Consider the following 15,890-nt stretch of genomic DNA (forward strand, 5'->3'; position numbering starts at 1 on the left):
GAGGGGAGGGGAGGGGAGAGAAGAGAACAACAACAAACCAAGTAGGAGAAAAAGCTAACCACAGAGGTGTACTAGAGACACTGCTGGTGAGGACACCACATCCACAATGCTACTAGATCTAATGGGCATCTGAAGGGCAGAGAGCTTGAGCACTAACTATCCTGTTTCTTATTAACTGGGAATGTGAAACACTGGATTCTAATACAGTGCTGGAGAAAGGTAACAGAAAAATAGTACACACTCAAAGCAGAACTCTTGTGACAGATGGTGACTCTGAGCTAAGATTGTCCATTACACCTGAGAACTAAGGGTAGCTATGTGTGGGAAGCTATCCTTATCACATCATTGCCATTAACAAGTCTGTGCGCATGCGCTGGAAGGTTTTCCCGCCTTGATTAATCTGACAGTTGGAACACGTCATGTGGCCTGAGGAAACAGGAGCCCATCAGAGACTGCCACGTCCCAGGCGAGCTTAGCTCTCTATATAAGGGAAGGGTTTTAGGCCCTTGGGGTCCCTCCTCGTTTGTGAAGCTTATGTTCTCCCTCTCAAGATGCATTAAAGCTTATACTGCAGAAGGATCCTGAGTGTGCCGCGACTTTCCTGCTGGCGGGAGGTTGCGCGGGACAGCTATGTATGACACTACTGCCCTCTATTAAAACTCAGTGTCCTTACTATGTCATCTTAGACTCTGAAACTTGATTTACTCTATAATTAACCACTAGTTAGAAGATGCAAAGGCGACTGTAACTAGAGAGACCTACTTTCCAAAGCTTTTTAGAAGGCCTCTGTATTCTTCACACTAAACAAAAATTGTCTTTTTTTTCTTTTTTATTGGATATTTTCTTTATTTACATTTGAAATGTAAATAAACCCTTTTCCCAGTTTCTCCCCACCACCTGAAACTCCCTATCACATTCCCCCTTCCCCTGCTTCTATGAGGGTGTCCACCCACGCACCTACCCACTCCTGCCTCCCTGCCCTGGCATTCTCCTACACTGGGCCATTGAAACTTCACAGGACCAAGGGTCTTTCCTCCCACTGATGCCTGACAAGCCATCCTCTGCTACATATGCAGCTGGAGCCACGGCTGCCTCCATGTGTACTCTTTGGTTGGCAGTTTAGTTCCTGGGTGCTCTGGGGGGTCTGGTTGGTTGATATTGTTTTTCTTCCTATGGAGTTGCAAACCCCTTCTGCTCCTTCAGTCTTTTCTGTAACTCCTCCATTGAAGACCCCATGCTCCGTCCAATGATTGGCTGTGAGCATCTGCCTCTGTATTTGTCAGGCTCTGGCCGAGGCTCTCAGGAGACAGCTATATCACGATTCTGTCAGCAAGCACTTCTTGGAATCTACAATAGTGTCTGGGTTTGGTGACAGTATATGGGATGGATCTCTAGGTGAGTAAGTCTCTTTCCTTCAGTCTCTGCTTCACAGTTTGTCTCTTTATTTCCTCCCCTGAATATTTTGTTCCCTCTTCTAAGAAGGACAGAAGCATCCAAACTTTGGTCTTCCTTCTTCTTGAGCTTCATTTGGTCTGTGAATTGTATCTTGGGTATTCTGAGCTTTGGGGCTAATACTCACTTGTCAGTGATTACCATGTGTGTTCTTTTGTGATTGGGTTACCTCACTCAGGGTGATATTTTCTAGTTCCATCCATTTGCCTAAGAAAGTCATTGTTTTTTATTGCAGATTAGTACTTCTTTGTGTAAATGTACCACATTTTCTGTATCCATTCCTTTGTTGAAAAACATCTGAGTTCTTTCCAGCTTCTGGCTTATTATAAATAAGGCTGCTGTGAACATAGTACAGCATCTGTCCTTGTTATATGTTGGAGCATCTTTTTGATATATGCCCAGGAGTAGTATAGCTGGGTCCTTAGGTAATACATGTCCAATTTTCTGAGGAACTGTCAGACTGATTTCCAGAGTGGTTATACTAGCTTGCAATCCCACCAACAATGGAGAAGTGTTCTTTCTCCATGTCCTCACCAGCACCTGCTGTCACCTGAATTTTTGGTCTTAGTCACTCTGACTGGTGTGAGGTGGAATCTCAGGGTTGCATTTCCCTGATAACTAAGGATGTTGAACATTTCTTTAGGTGCTTCTTGGCCATTAGAGTTTCCTCAGTTGAGAATTGTCTGTTTAGCTCTGTACCCCATTTTTTAATAGGTTATTTGGTTCTCTGGAGTCTAACTTCTTGAGTTCTTTGTATATACTGGATATTAGCCCTCTATCAGATGTGGGATTGGTAAAGATCTTTTCCCAATCTGTCGGTTGCCATTTTGTCCTATCAACAATGTCCTTTGCCTTACAGAAGTTTTGCAACTTTATGAGGTCCCATTTGTCTATTCTAGATCTTAGAGCATAAGCCATTGGTGTTCTTTCTGTTCAAGAAATTTTTCCCTGTGCCCATGACTTTAAATAGTGCTTTTCGTTTTTAGTTTTGAGGCTTATTGTCTGCTTATCTGACAGTGTAAAGGTTTCAATTTGTGTGTATTTGATTGACATAAATTGCAAACAACATAATATTGTAATATTTTCATTAACAGTCGGGTTTACAGTCTCAATGTGTGCTGAGACTGAAAGCTAATACGTGATTGCTAAGCATAATACACTTAACTATATTAGTGAGAATAAACAATGAAATTTTATATTTTTTTATTCTTATACCATATTTGCTGAAAAGGAATTATTTGCAAAATGTTCTCCCCCCTCCTCTGTCACACACACACACACACACACACACACACACACACACCATATGTATGCAGGTGGCTGCAGAGGCCAAAAGAAGGTGTCAGAGGAAATAAGCTGGAGTTTATAGGCAGTTGTGAGCCACCTTACATAAGAGCCAAGAACCAAGTCTGGATCCTCTGAAGAGCAGCAACCTCACTCAACTACTGAGCCAGCTTCAGCTCCAGGAAGAAAAAAAAATGTTAAATGCTACATGAAATAGTAAAATTAACAAACAGGAAATAAAACAAAGGAGAGTACAAAAGAAACAAATAAAATTCTAGAGAGGCTATAACAAAACAGACCTGAATCTAATGCATTACCTATGTCCCACAGAAGTTATCCTGAACCACAGCATTTTTTAGATAAGAGCATATTTTATTATTGATTTATCTTATTCACTTCATATCTCACTCATTCCCCCCCCCCAGCACACACACATTACTACTCTTCTACTTTCCTCTCTCAACTTCATGCCTACTTAGGATGTGTGCTTATTGGTATAGGTCCATCTATAGGAACATGGGCAGCCTCTCAGGCATCCCTTAAGACACTGGATTCTCCCTCAGCAGCCACTGATGCCAATAGCTCCATCCATGCTGGGACTGAACTGGAGTATTGTGCAGGTCGTATGCATGCAGTCCTAGCTCCAGTGAGGCCATGTCTGTGACAACACGGTTATGTCTGCTGTGTTGTCTGTGAAACACTGTTTCACTGCAGATATCCACTACCTCTGGCTTTTAGGATCTTTCTGGACTCTTCTCCCATGATGATATGAGCCTTAAGGGAAGGGAGTGTGATACAGGTGTCCTATTTGGAGCTAAACCACCACAGTCTCTCATTCTTTGCACACTGATCAGTTGTAAATCTCTTTATTAATTACCATGCACTGCAAAAAGAAGCTTCTCTGATGAGAACTGAAAGGGTGTCATGTATCTGAGACTCTCTGGGAATTTGCATGAACTGAATGTCTGATCTTCCTGCCTCTAGTATTCGTGCTAGGAATACAAGAGTGTGACAGCAGATTCAATTTTATGTAGTTTTTGAGAGGAAACCTAGGACTCTGAGCATGCTTATACAAGCCTTGTACCATCAAGCCACATCCCCAATACCTCCCTTTTTAAATTCAGTTCCTACAGGCATCCTAGAAAAATCATGTGCTTTAAAGAGAAGTCAAAGCATGACTATATCCAAACAAACATACAGCTACCTTTCCTATTACAAGGAAATAAAAAAGTATTTTTAGAAAGCATCATTGCACACACACACACACACACACACACATATACAGTTCATGATAAAAAAAAGAATAAATTTAAAGAATTATCAATAATAATTTGTTCAACTACAGCTTTAAAATCAATTTAAAATAATCATATGATTGTCTTCCAAAATTCTAGAACAAAGCTCACAATACCATGTCTTCCATTCTGCTTTTTGTATTTTCTTTATATTTACATTTCTAAATACCCATTTAAAAACAACAAAAAATAAACACTAATTTACAGTTTTAAGCATGAGTGATGACAACATTCCAAATCCAGTTCAATACAGAAATCGATGAGCCAATTATTCTCAATCTGTGTCCTATAGCAAGATAATAGCATAGTTTTCAAGTAAACTTGCCTTTACAAACAAAACATTTGTTTCAACTAAAGAACAGAAAAGCCTGACTGCCTATTTAAAAATAATAATAGCAACTAAGAAAGAACAGTGTATGTAATTTTAAAACATTGCTGTATTTTTAATTATTTTAACATTAATTTGCAACTATCTTTGTAAAAATCAACTACAGTTAAATGAGTTATGGAAGTATCCATTTTGTCACCCTGACAATTCTCTCATGAACTAATTCTCTAATGTTCTAACCTAAAGTGCATTATGTAGTTGATACTATCTTTCCTTTACAAATTAACTGTTCTCTTACAATCTGGCATAGTACATTTCTTTCCTCTGAAACACAAATGAATCTTATTTTCAAGAGGGTATCTGCCTTTCATTTGATTATTTCATAATGATCCCTCAATACATTGCATCTGCCTCCTTAGAACACTTGTCATTTACTCACAAGTGTTATCTATTAAAAACTGTTGCGATCTCCACCCTGAAAGCATAAAGGGAAAATAAAACACTATACTTGATTTATAACTTATATAAGTTCCAGAAATTAACTGTGGTCCCAGTTGAGACAGGCACAATGTTTAAGTGTTTTCTATATTCAAAAACAGAGTAAACATCAGTTATAAAATTACAAGCAACTAGCTGTTCAACTGAAATTCAGTCTACAGGTTATCATCAACAGTGACTCAACTAAAGTCTGAGTATTTCAAAAATTGACACAGTTCTAAAAGAAACTCTTAAAAGGTTTAGAATGCCTGGGGCATTGATCCTCCAAAGGACAAAGGGCCTCTCCTCCCACTGATGCCTGAGGAGGCCATCCTCTGCTACATATGCGGCTGGAGCCATGGGTCCCTCCATGTGTACTCTTTGGTTGGTGCTTTAGTCCCTGGGAGCTCTGGGGGGTCTGGTTGGTTAATATGGTCATTCTTCCTATGGGGCAATTTATTCTAAACAGTCTGGTGATAAACATGAATAAAGCTGCATTTGAGGTACCAGAAAGCAGTATACCAGTGGTTCTCAGATACTATATTTTTAAATATCATAAACTTTGCCTCCAAAATTCAACAGAATGATAAAGGACCATAAATTTTTTCTGTGCGAACTTAGGATATACAAATATAAATAAATATATAATTACCATACTTCAATATAAACTTATATCCATTAAAATATTTCTAAATTTTATAAACTAAAAATATCTTTTAAAAAATTGGACTAAGTGATATGAAGGAATCAATAGGTAAGCAGAGCAAAGTAGCAAGTAAGACAAAAGAATTCACCACATATAATAAGGCAAAGCTAATTCAGTGTAACTTGAAATGTTACAGTACCTGTGTTCTCCCGTATTTGTAATTTTAAGAATATAAAAAGAGGAATGTTCAGAATAGCTTGCAACACTAAACAGGGATGAAGTTATCAACCTACCCAACAGGAGAGCATGTCTCCTAGCTGCTCCTATGTATGCATCCTCAGTCTTTGTGAGGGAGGGACAGTGTTAGGGTTAGTTAGACAAAAGGCAGGGTTCCAGTGAAAGGACTAGGCTAGGTGGAAAAGAGGTAAGAAATCCATATGCCAACTGTGGTATGCACAGACACAGGCACCTATTTATATAGAATCTGTGCTAAATGTTCTCAGAAACTAGCCTGAATGACTGTAGAATTTTAAGAGGCTCAGAGATTTCAAATTTTAAACCAAAGAATTTGATGAAGTGAGGCAGAGCCACTGAACGCACCTCTTGTAGATGACTTCCCAGTATAACCTACTGTGCTTCCACTTCAGCACTAACTTTTTTGTCTACTGTATACTTCATGGAGTTTTAAGTTTTGAAGTGTCATAGACAGTTATATCCTACAGAGTTCCAGAGATAACACTTAAAGTGGACCCAAGGCTAATATCATAACATTTGGGTTTTGTTTGGATTTTTGCTTTTAGCCTGATAAATAACCAAAGGATTTGCATTTATACTTTTGTATGTATCTTTTGAACTATGAGCCCCTTCCTTGCAGAAATAAAACAGATGCATAATGATAAAATCAAATAGGTAACATACACTGCACACCTACTGTGTGCTCTTCAGTCCACCAACAGCATCAGTGTTCTGTTAGTGATTATCATTATATAGTGTTATGGTAAATGAAACTATCCTTTCATTTTCTACCCTGCACCAAATTTCTAGGGCTAAGTTAACTAGACTTTTAGTGAAGAGTCTACATATTTTAGTGAACAAGCAAAGCTTCTCATATGCCTGTGTGCATACATACACACTTTTCTGATTCTGTATCATAATGAGTATTAACTAGGAGACAACATAGAAAGAAAACTGTGAAAGCTCATTTGAAAATAAACAGAGAACTGCTTCAAACTGTATTGGGGGGGGTCACAGAACTGGTCAATTTATTAACACAGCTGTGGAGAAAATACTGAAAGAAAAGTTAAAGTGGTCTATGATCCTGATTTTTAAAACAATTCAAATATTGTACTTCATGCAAAGCATGAACATTTTTAAGTCAATTCTATTAATTTTAAGGCTGTTTTGTTTTTAGTTTTAAATTATCTCTAATTTAAAGTTACCATTTCCCCCACGATTTTCTCAAGTGTTTGCTACAAAAGATGTGTGAGCTAGAGAGACGGCTCCATCACTGATGTGCTTGCCATCCACCAAGAGGACCTGTGTTCAGATCCCTGACAGCATATAGAAGACCAGGCACAGAATTATCCAGCTATAATCTCAACGGTCTCAACACAGCCTGTCCAGTCTAATTAGTGAGCTCTAGGTTCAGACAAAGGCCCGTCTCACAAAGTAAAATGGATACAACTGAGGAAGACTGATGCTGACCTCTAGCCATCACAGGTACATGCACACATATGCACCTGCACAATCACAAATGTGCACACCCAACACATACACACACACACACACACACACACACACACACTCACCCCAAAACTGCAAAGAAAGCAAAAACAAAACTGAAAATCTACATGGGTCCAGTTTAGTTCTTAGTCAGATACACTAATCAAGTAAATATGACTAATAAACAAAATCCTTGTTTGGAAAGCAAAACTAAACTAGCTATTTCTTATAAATACACTGTCTATACACCTTCCAATCAAATTAAAATTTTAAGTTGCGATAGAAACCAAATTTCAAAATTCAGTATAGGGAAAGATATTAAACCTGTTTCTGCAAGCATATAAACTCCACACAAACTCAATCGGCAAGTCTCTTATCTAAAAATGGTTGGACATCAAAATTTCCCTTCTCTCGGCCAATTCCAGGAACTGCCCTCACGTTTTCTCTTAGTAACTTATTCACATAGATAGTGCCATCTCAAACACTGACCATTATCGCTGATTCTCATTTCACTAATACAAATTGGCATAAGACCTTTGAGTGGTGATAGAGGGCACGTAATAAAATGGAACAGTGTGAAAAAGTCGTTACGAGTGCATTAAATACAGCTAGTCACCTCTGAAATACAGTTCCCTTTCCCCACCCAAGCCTGCTCATCACTGTCAACACCTACCAGTTGGACAGATTAGAGCAATGGAGGAAAAAACCCATCACAGCAGGAAGGTCCCATTTTAACTTCTCATTCTGTTGCATTTCCAATCCACTATCAGAGACGTAGACAAAGAAAACTCTATTCTACCCTATATTCTTTACCCTTACTTGAGTTCTTTTCAGTAATTGCTGTATCTCCCTTTTCATTCTACCCAAGTCTATTTTTCATTACCAGAATATCCCTGAAAAAAACTATACTTCCCATTGCTCCATTCCCATAGAGAGCCCATACCCATCAATTTATATCCTTTTTCCTTGCTCAACTTTTAGTGCTACTTCCTTATCTCCACTTTCTTTTATAGTCTAACATTTATGTCACCAATATTAGGGGAAGAGATGGGATGGGCACTCTACTTCCTGTAAAATAGTATGCACTAATGATGAACTACCTCAGCTTCATGAACGTTACTTTGATCTTTTTAGGATTGGGTCCACTAATCTATAATACTGAACGAATTAAATTGGAGATATACACTAAATCTCCCTAATATGTTTCCTGTCCCTAATGGAGATGTAGAGGCTGTAGATCTGATATAAAAGTGCAGACAATTTAAGATCAGCCATGTTTAAGAATCATTAATGAAAACTATTGCTTCTTATAGTCTTATATTCCAAGATTTTAAGTAAGAATTTTTACTGTGATCCCCAGTAAGAAAATTGTTACGAGCTTATAGAATACGTTTATGACTAGACACCATTATTATGCCCCCAAAATAAAACATCTAAATCATTGATGGAACTCGGGGCATTAAAATGCCAAAAGAATTGCTTCATTCAAATGTTTAGACTATCAGGACTTCTTTACCTGCCCAGCACACATCAGATCATTTGTTTCTGAACTACATGCATTGCTTTCCATTCTGGTAATTTCTAAGTATCAATCTTCATTATGAACCAAGTGTTCCCCTAGTTAGAATTTGGGCTTAAAGGCATGTTTAAACATGTGAGACTAAGCATGCATAAACAGCAGCTTAAAGAGATAATGACACATTAGCAGTGTGTTAAGTGGAACCTATTCGTTTATGAATAAATGAATAATGAATAACAATGAAATTATTACAAAAAGGTTAAGAATAGAAACTGAATTACAGGCTAGTCATTTTCTTTTAAAAGATGTGCCATAAATTTGTACAAAATGGCATGAAAAATTGAAGAAAAGTGGGTCCACTTATTTCCTCATTTCTTCAAACAACATAAAAACCAATAGAGAATGCCATTATGTAAGTGCATTTTGTGACTATCAAGAATGATGCAACTGTTGCTATGGTAACCACTCATTTTATTGAATTGCGGTTGGGAATTAAAGTATTTTCAATAAAAAAAATTCAATACCTTAATATGCTTGCCAAGGCTCTTCTATTGGTACCTATCAAACAATAGCTATTAGCCATCTTTGGCGATATCAAATGGCCTCTATTAAAAGCCAAGACTAAGTAGTCAAGGAAAGAAACTTTGAATAGTGTTAAAAATAAAACGCATCAACGACACTCAAAGGAAGATAGACTTGACTGAACTTTCCGAGTAATTGAAAAGTGACATGATCTCACAAGTCTTTGTTCCTTCACTGCCATAATTTATCTTTTAACCTAAATTATTAACTAGTTTAAAGACTGACATTAGAACACTGCTGCGTTTTCATTTTGCAATTAAGCTAAAGAAAAATCCACTGGAAAAAAATATCCATTTTAACACTTACAAGAATTTTTCCCTGAACATATGAATAATGCAAGGTATCACCTTCCAAATCTTATAAAGTTGCTTTGTTTGAAAGACCCCATTTACAAAATGCCAGGATAACTCGTAAAATTCAACTATAGACACTGTTCCGGCATATGCGCAAGACGGAAAAGCTGCCTCCGTGGAGGAGGGGGCTGCACCTATGGCCCAGCTTCAATGGCATCCATGTCTATCAGAGTCTCTGTGGTTAGAGACTATTCAAAACTGCACAGTATCTTAAGAACCTGCCCCAGATCTCTTCCTGGACTGCCTCTACAAACTTGAAGATGGAGCTGCGGTGAAGGGGAGCTACCTGCCACCCTTTTCCCCGTTAAACATGGTGAAGCACCTTGAGGTCCTCTGCTGGGCCTGCTGACTTCGCAGCCCTGGACGCCCAGGCAGGGGAGGCCTCAGCACGGCCTTGCCAAGCAGCGAAGAGGAAGAGGGGCTGTTGCCAAACGGGCTAAACAACAGGCTGGTCCAGCGCAGGAGAGTGAGGGGCAGCTTCGCTCCTGCCAGTCCCTTTCATCGGTGGATATTTTTTTTCCTCCTGTCTTGGGGTCTTACCTGAAAGCCCCTCCCTCCCTCTGAGTATATGCTCGGTGACAGTGGTCTCAGCGCACCGTTGGGGACAGGGCCTAGGTGGGTGGCGACTGCCAATTAGGGCTCCCGGAGCCGAGAGCAGGAGGCCGGCCGGTCGCGGCCTGGGCAGACGTGCCGCCCCCGTGTGTGTCAATGGTGGCCTGTGGGGCTGGAAAGAGCTGACCCAGCCGGGGGACGCGCTTCCCCTCCCCCGCTGCCTGTTTACCTTCGCGGTACTTCTTGCGGAGCCGCCGGTGGACGCTCTTCACCACCCCGGACAGCTTCTCCTGCTCCAGCTTCCGCTCCTGCTCCCGGGGCTGCGCGGCGCTCGGGGGCCGCTGTCCGCGCGCTGCTATTCGGCCACCCGGCCCCGGCTCCATAGCGCTGCCGCCGCCGCCGCCGCCGCCGCCGCCCCTCGGGCCCCGCGGTCTCTCCCCGGACGGAGGAGGTGGGGAAGGAGGAGGCAGCAGCAGAGGCAGCAGCGGGAGGAGGCCGAGGAGCCACAGCTAAGGCCTCGGGGGGCGGTGTCTTCCCAAGAGCTCAAGGTGATTGGTGAACTTCGGAGGGCTGGGTAGAAATGGAAAGGGCCACGGACCAATGGGCAAAGGGCAGCGGCGGAGCGCCGGGTTGTTTGGGAAGGAGCAGCTGAAAAGAGGCGGAGAAAGCACTGGGCTCATTGCCAGGCCACGCCCCGGATGCTGTGCGGAGGAGCCCCGGCTGCCTAAAGAAGGAGGCCTGTGGTGTGGGGTGCGCTTGCGCCCCAGAGTTTTTGCCTAGTTTGAGCTTCATTGTATGGTCCTGCTTTGCGTCTCCCAACTTCCCAAGCCGCTGTGAGTTCTGATGTGATGCCGCCACGGGACGCGGTCGTCCACCTGAGTGCCCGCTGCACCCTGTTGCACCTATGCAGATTCCCTTCAACTAGATATCCTTTGAAGACTTGCCTGCTGCGCAGGGCTTTACACTTCAAGGAGTCCAAAGTTACAAGCCTTCTTTGGGGTCAAGGAGAGGTCAAACTATCAAATCCTGAAATTATTCTCTTAGCTAAACCTGGTAAAATGCCTGGCATACTGCTGCTGGACGAAAGACAAGACAAAGAATTCGGGAAAAGAAAAATACTAAAAAAACAATAGGAGATGTGGGACAGCCAAGATATAAACACCAAAAGGCCATATTGTCTTTCTATAGAACTTCTATAATGACCATAACAATGGGTTACTGGAAAACCTGCATTGGTTGTAGGTCATCTCAGAACCCACAAAAAAAGTCTGCTCAGGTGGTCTCTCATATTATTTTGGAAAGTTATTCCACTAGTGCATGTAGAATTCAGTAAATGGTTCCTCATTTCCACCTCCTTTCATTTGTGTATTAAGGGAATGTGATTGCGGACTTAAAGATGGAAGCCTGTTCTCCAAAAAGAGACTGCATTCGCTCTATACTGGTATCTACCTAGGCTTCTGGTAATGCATTGGGCGGAGCTGGGCATGAATTGTATCTGATTGTGCGTTACCTCCACATTAGAGTTGTTGGTTACATTACATTACATTACATTGTATGGACATTGTTGCCTTTAAACTTTCAGATCAATGACATTGCAATATTAGTAACATTCTCTTTATGTCACTGTTAGTTCCAAAGGAAACTCTGTTTCCTCAAATTCTGGTGGTTAGACAAAAAGCCACATTCCACAGGAATTGGTGAGGCTGATTCCTTTCTGCAAAGGGGAGCCATTTCTTTTACCATCCGCCGAAGGCATAAATTGTTTATCTGTGGCACCTATTAGCATAGGGAAGTGCGTGCAGGCCTCCAGGCTCTCTCAGTATCACAAATACCTGTTACACATTTCAGTGTCCATGGTTTTTCTCTGCACCACTAAACTTCTTCCAGCTCAGGAGCTTCCTTTTTTCCCAGCATCTCATTCTCCTTATAAACCTTGCTATTTCAGCTATGTGTGCTCTTGGTCCTCTCTTCTGCCCTCTCTTGGTCTTCCTTTCACCCTCAGTCCTTTCTTCTCTTACTCTTCACTCTGTTCCTGCTTCTGTCTTGGTCAGGTAAAGTTTGCTGTCCATTCTCTCTGCTCTGTTCTGTTTGTCTCTGCTCTGGATTCTTCCAGATGCTTTTGCCTGTACTCTTCTTTATACCTACCATACAAACCTTCCTTACAAGCATGGAGCAGAGTGGTCATGGAGTGTTGATGCAGGAACTATTTCATGTTACTTCCTGGTTAAGATGATCCTGACCAACAAAGCATTATTTGTGCTTTCCAGATCACAGGAGCAGAACTATCACAGTGAAGAAGTGGATCAGATACAGACAGAAATACACAAACTTCAGAAGAACTAACTGCAATCATGAAGTGAAATCACAAGAAACAGCAAGGAACCAGTGAGCACTGTGGCCTCACATGGGAAAATTTCATTTGGAAAGAAAAGAGAACTTGGATTCTTTTTTTGTTGTTGTTCTTTTTCCACTTATTAAAGGCAAATAATATTGAAAATATTTGAAAGCTACATGGTAATTCATAGTAAAGTTAGGTACATATGACATTTGTACTGAATATTAGGTGTTTATTTGTTTAATATGAACTTTTCCCACTTCTCTCTAGGAAAGTAAGTCTAATGTTGTATTTTTATGTTTTTTATTTTACTTGTGTGTGCATGTGTTTGTATGAATGTTATGTCCTCTGGGGGAAGAAGAATACATTGGGTTACTAAAGCCAGAGTTAGGTATATGTAATTGTGAGTCACTGTAGAAGCTGGGAACTCAATCTGAGTTCTCTGCAAGAGCAGTAGACATTGTTACCTGCTGAACTATCTCTTCAGTCCAGGGTTTGTTTCTTTGGTTTTCCTTTTCAAACTTTGTTACATACTATTTGCAGATGGCTTTTTTAAGACCTTTGAAAGCAGTGGTTCTTAACCTACCTTTTAACTTAGTCCCTACTGTTGTGGTGGCCTCCAACCATAAAATTATTTCCATTGCTACTTCATAATTTTGCTACTGTTATGAGTTGTAATAAAAAAATCTATGTTCCAATGGTCTTAGGTGATCACTGTAAAAGGGTTATTAAGTCCCAAATAGTCGCAACCCACCAGGTTGAGAACCACTGTTTTAAAAGGTTAAAGACATTGAAGGGAATTTGAGAAATAGAGAAAGGAGCAAACAAGACACAAACTACTCAGAGTTTTACCAGTGAGATGAAACAACATTTTTTCCTTTGCATGTAGGCATTAATTTCAAATGGAAAGTTTCTCAAATGAATAGATGGCTATCTATTCTATTAATAATCTACTATTTTACTAGTTAACCCCTAGTCACTTCACATTTATGTTGGCTCCACTTTTCTCCATTATAAATTATATTACATGTGATTAATACCTTTGCATGGTTTTTAATTTGAATATATATTTGAATATATATATATGAAATTAAACAAACTCCATTAAAGTCAAATTTCTAATTCAAAAGGTCATACCTATTAAGTTTTTGATACCTGTTGTCAAAACACCTTTTCAACATGGCCTAGGAGTTTATGTCACTTCTGGCAGTGGAGATGGATATTTGTTTTCCTGCACCATTACCAAATAAAAATACTACTATTTGCTGATTATTCATAGGAATCTTTTAAAACTCTATTTTAAAAGTATGAGGAAATTTTCTGCTTCTTAAGTAGTTATTCTGTTTGTCATAATATTTAGTTTAACATATCAATATAAGGGGAACATAGGTATATTAAGCAATCATTTTCCAAGAAAATTGAAAAAAAAATTTAATTTGCTTTTTGACTTCTGACTTTCTTGAAAAGAAACTCAAGAACTGGAGATTGAATAATTAAATTATATTTAAAATTTGCATGAATTCAAATTGAGCCTTGGCTTATGTATCCTGGAAAAGACCAAAGCTGAGTGTTCTTAACAAGATACGGCAAATGGCCTTAGATCATATTATGAAGGAAGGAAGTTTACAACTACCTTTCTCTAGTTTAATTGATAATACTGGGACAATCTGTACATCTGCTATTGTAGAAAATGAATGATACCAGGTTTTCCATCTAATTGAAATAAATGTCCTAGTTGATGGAGAAAAGAATTTGCTGTACCGTGTAGGTTTAGTGTCATAGTGAACAAGCATACCTACTGTTGCATGGCCATGTGGAAGGGACAGATCCAGGAGGTGAGTGTGTCTCTGTTTCCCTTAGCAAAATGGTAAATACTTTGACCTTCTAGACAGCCCTCGAGGCTGTGGGAAAGAACTCTAAAAACATTAGTTCAAAAATATATAAACAAGATTTCTCAACTGTGGGAAAATATAAGGATGCAATATGAACTGAATATGAGAGGCTTCACAGACCTAAAAGAAAAAAGGCAGCTGCACTATGAGCCAGCTTGTCAGAAAGATATTAAGGAAGGAGATAAAGAGATTTGCAGAGTGGTGATGGCAGGGTGATCCCACCCACCTAAGTTTATTGTTTGTGCTTACAAAGGCAGGCAGATCTCTGAATTCTTTTGCCATGTTAAAAAAAAAAAAGTGTACTTGTTGTCTTCTAAGAATCAATGGGCTAAGTTCATAAAATACTAATTTGTGGGATAATCAAAAGGGGACTTGGAGTAAACGATTGAATTGATTTGTAAGTAGAAAAACTGGGCTTTTGGTCTGCATGTGATGAACTAGCAGAGAGCGATAGCAGTTCTTTTTTAGAAATTTTTTTTGTAGCAGGTATCCAGAGAGCACTGCTTGGAAAGCAAACACAGCTACTTTTAGATGTTTCCTAACAGAGTTTCTGATTTTGGTCGAAAAATTCATAGAGGGCCAACACAACTCTTTTAGAATTTTTCATACCTCTTTTAGATTTTTTTTTCCTAGCAGCTACCCAGAGAGAACTGCTTGAAGAGTGAACACAGCTCTTTTAGAATTTTTTTCTAGAAAATCCAATAATATTTTACAGCAGCTTTTCTGACTTTGGTCAGAAAACCCATGAGTTATCCAGAGAGATTTTAGATTACTTTTTTCTAGCAAGAGAGAGCTGCCTTTAGCAGAAAGCTATCATGAGCAGACTATAGAGCCACGAATTATCTACAGATGGCCTAGGAAGCCATCTTGAACAGACTACATGTTCCAGAAGCTCATAGAAAAGGTAGATTTAGCGGTGGGCCAATTCAAAGTCCTGGATCTGGGCCTGGGTGGTAGGTAGCTGAGTCGATCAGCCTGATAGCCCTCCTATACCTACACCACAAGGGTGAGGTCTCGAGCACTGCCCCAGCTAGCTCACCCAATGCTGCAGTTGGCAGGGAGCAGGGTCAGCACTTCTGCTTTCATGCCACCAAAGCCAGCTCCATCTTGCTGCCTAATTAAGGTGCAGGGTCCACCCTCCCAAGTGCTTCAGCCTTCCAGGGGCTGAGCCAGCTCTCCCAGTCTTACACCCTTGAGGCTGGTTCACTTGTGCCTCTGTCCTCAAGGCCAGTTCCACTGTGTTACCCAAGTGAGGTGCAGGGATGCTTACCAGAGTGGGAAATAGGAAATCTTAAAATGACCTAAAACATTTAAATTCTATTTTTCACTCATTTTGATGGTGCTGTCCACTTCATTTGGCCTTCTTTATTGCCAGATTTTAAAAATATATTTTACTATTACATAAGAAAAGATCCCTATTTTAAATTTGTGTTATAATTCATATAATACTATG

General features: G+C 40.0%; 1 protein-coding gene and 1 long non-coding RNA gene across 2 annotated transcripts in view; one reads left to right on the forward strand and one right to left on the reverse strand.

The window, feature by feature from the left end:
- Bmt2 (base methyltransferase of 25S rRNA 2 homolog) overlaps window positions 1-10,593 on the reverse strand; it is a 50,569-nt gene extending 39,976 nt beyond the window's left edge. Inside the window, exon 1 of the mRNA XM_028755932.1 lies at window positions 10,440-10,593. Within this exon, the coding sequence (XP_028611765.1) occupies window positions 10,440-10,593 (154 nt within the window). The remainder of the gene's footprint in view (window positions 1-10,439) is intronic.
- A 350-nt stretch (window positions 10,594-10,943) lies between these two features.
- LOC114611283 lies at window positions 10,944-12,709 on the forward strand. The gene is made up of 2 exons (XR_003709816.1): window positions 10,944-11,043; window positions 12,478-12,709. It is a non-coding gene; the product is annotated as an uncharacterized LOC114611283 (long non-coding RNA).
- Window positions 12,710-15,890: the final 3,181 nt, after the last annotated feature.

The sequence above is a fragment of the Grammomys surdaster genome, unplaced genomic scaffold (genome assembly GCF_004785775.1).
Source record: "Grammomys surdaster isolate TR1022 unplaced genomic scaffold, NIH_TR_1.0 126091, whole genome shotgun sequence".
Taxonomy (NCBI): Eukaryota; Metazoa; Chordata; class Mammalia; order Rodentia; family Muridae; genus Grammomys; species Grammomys surdaster.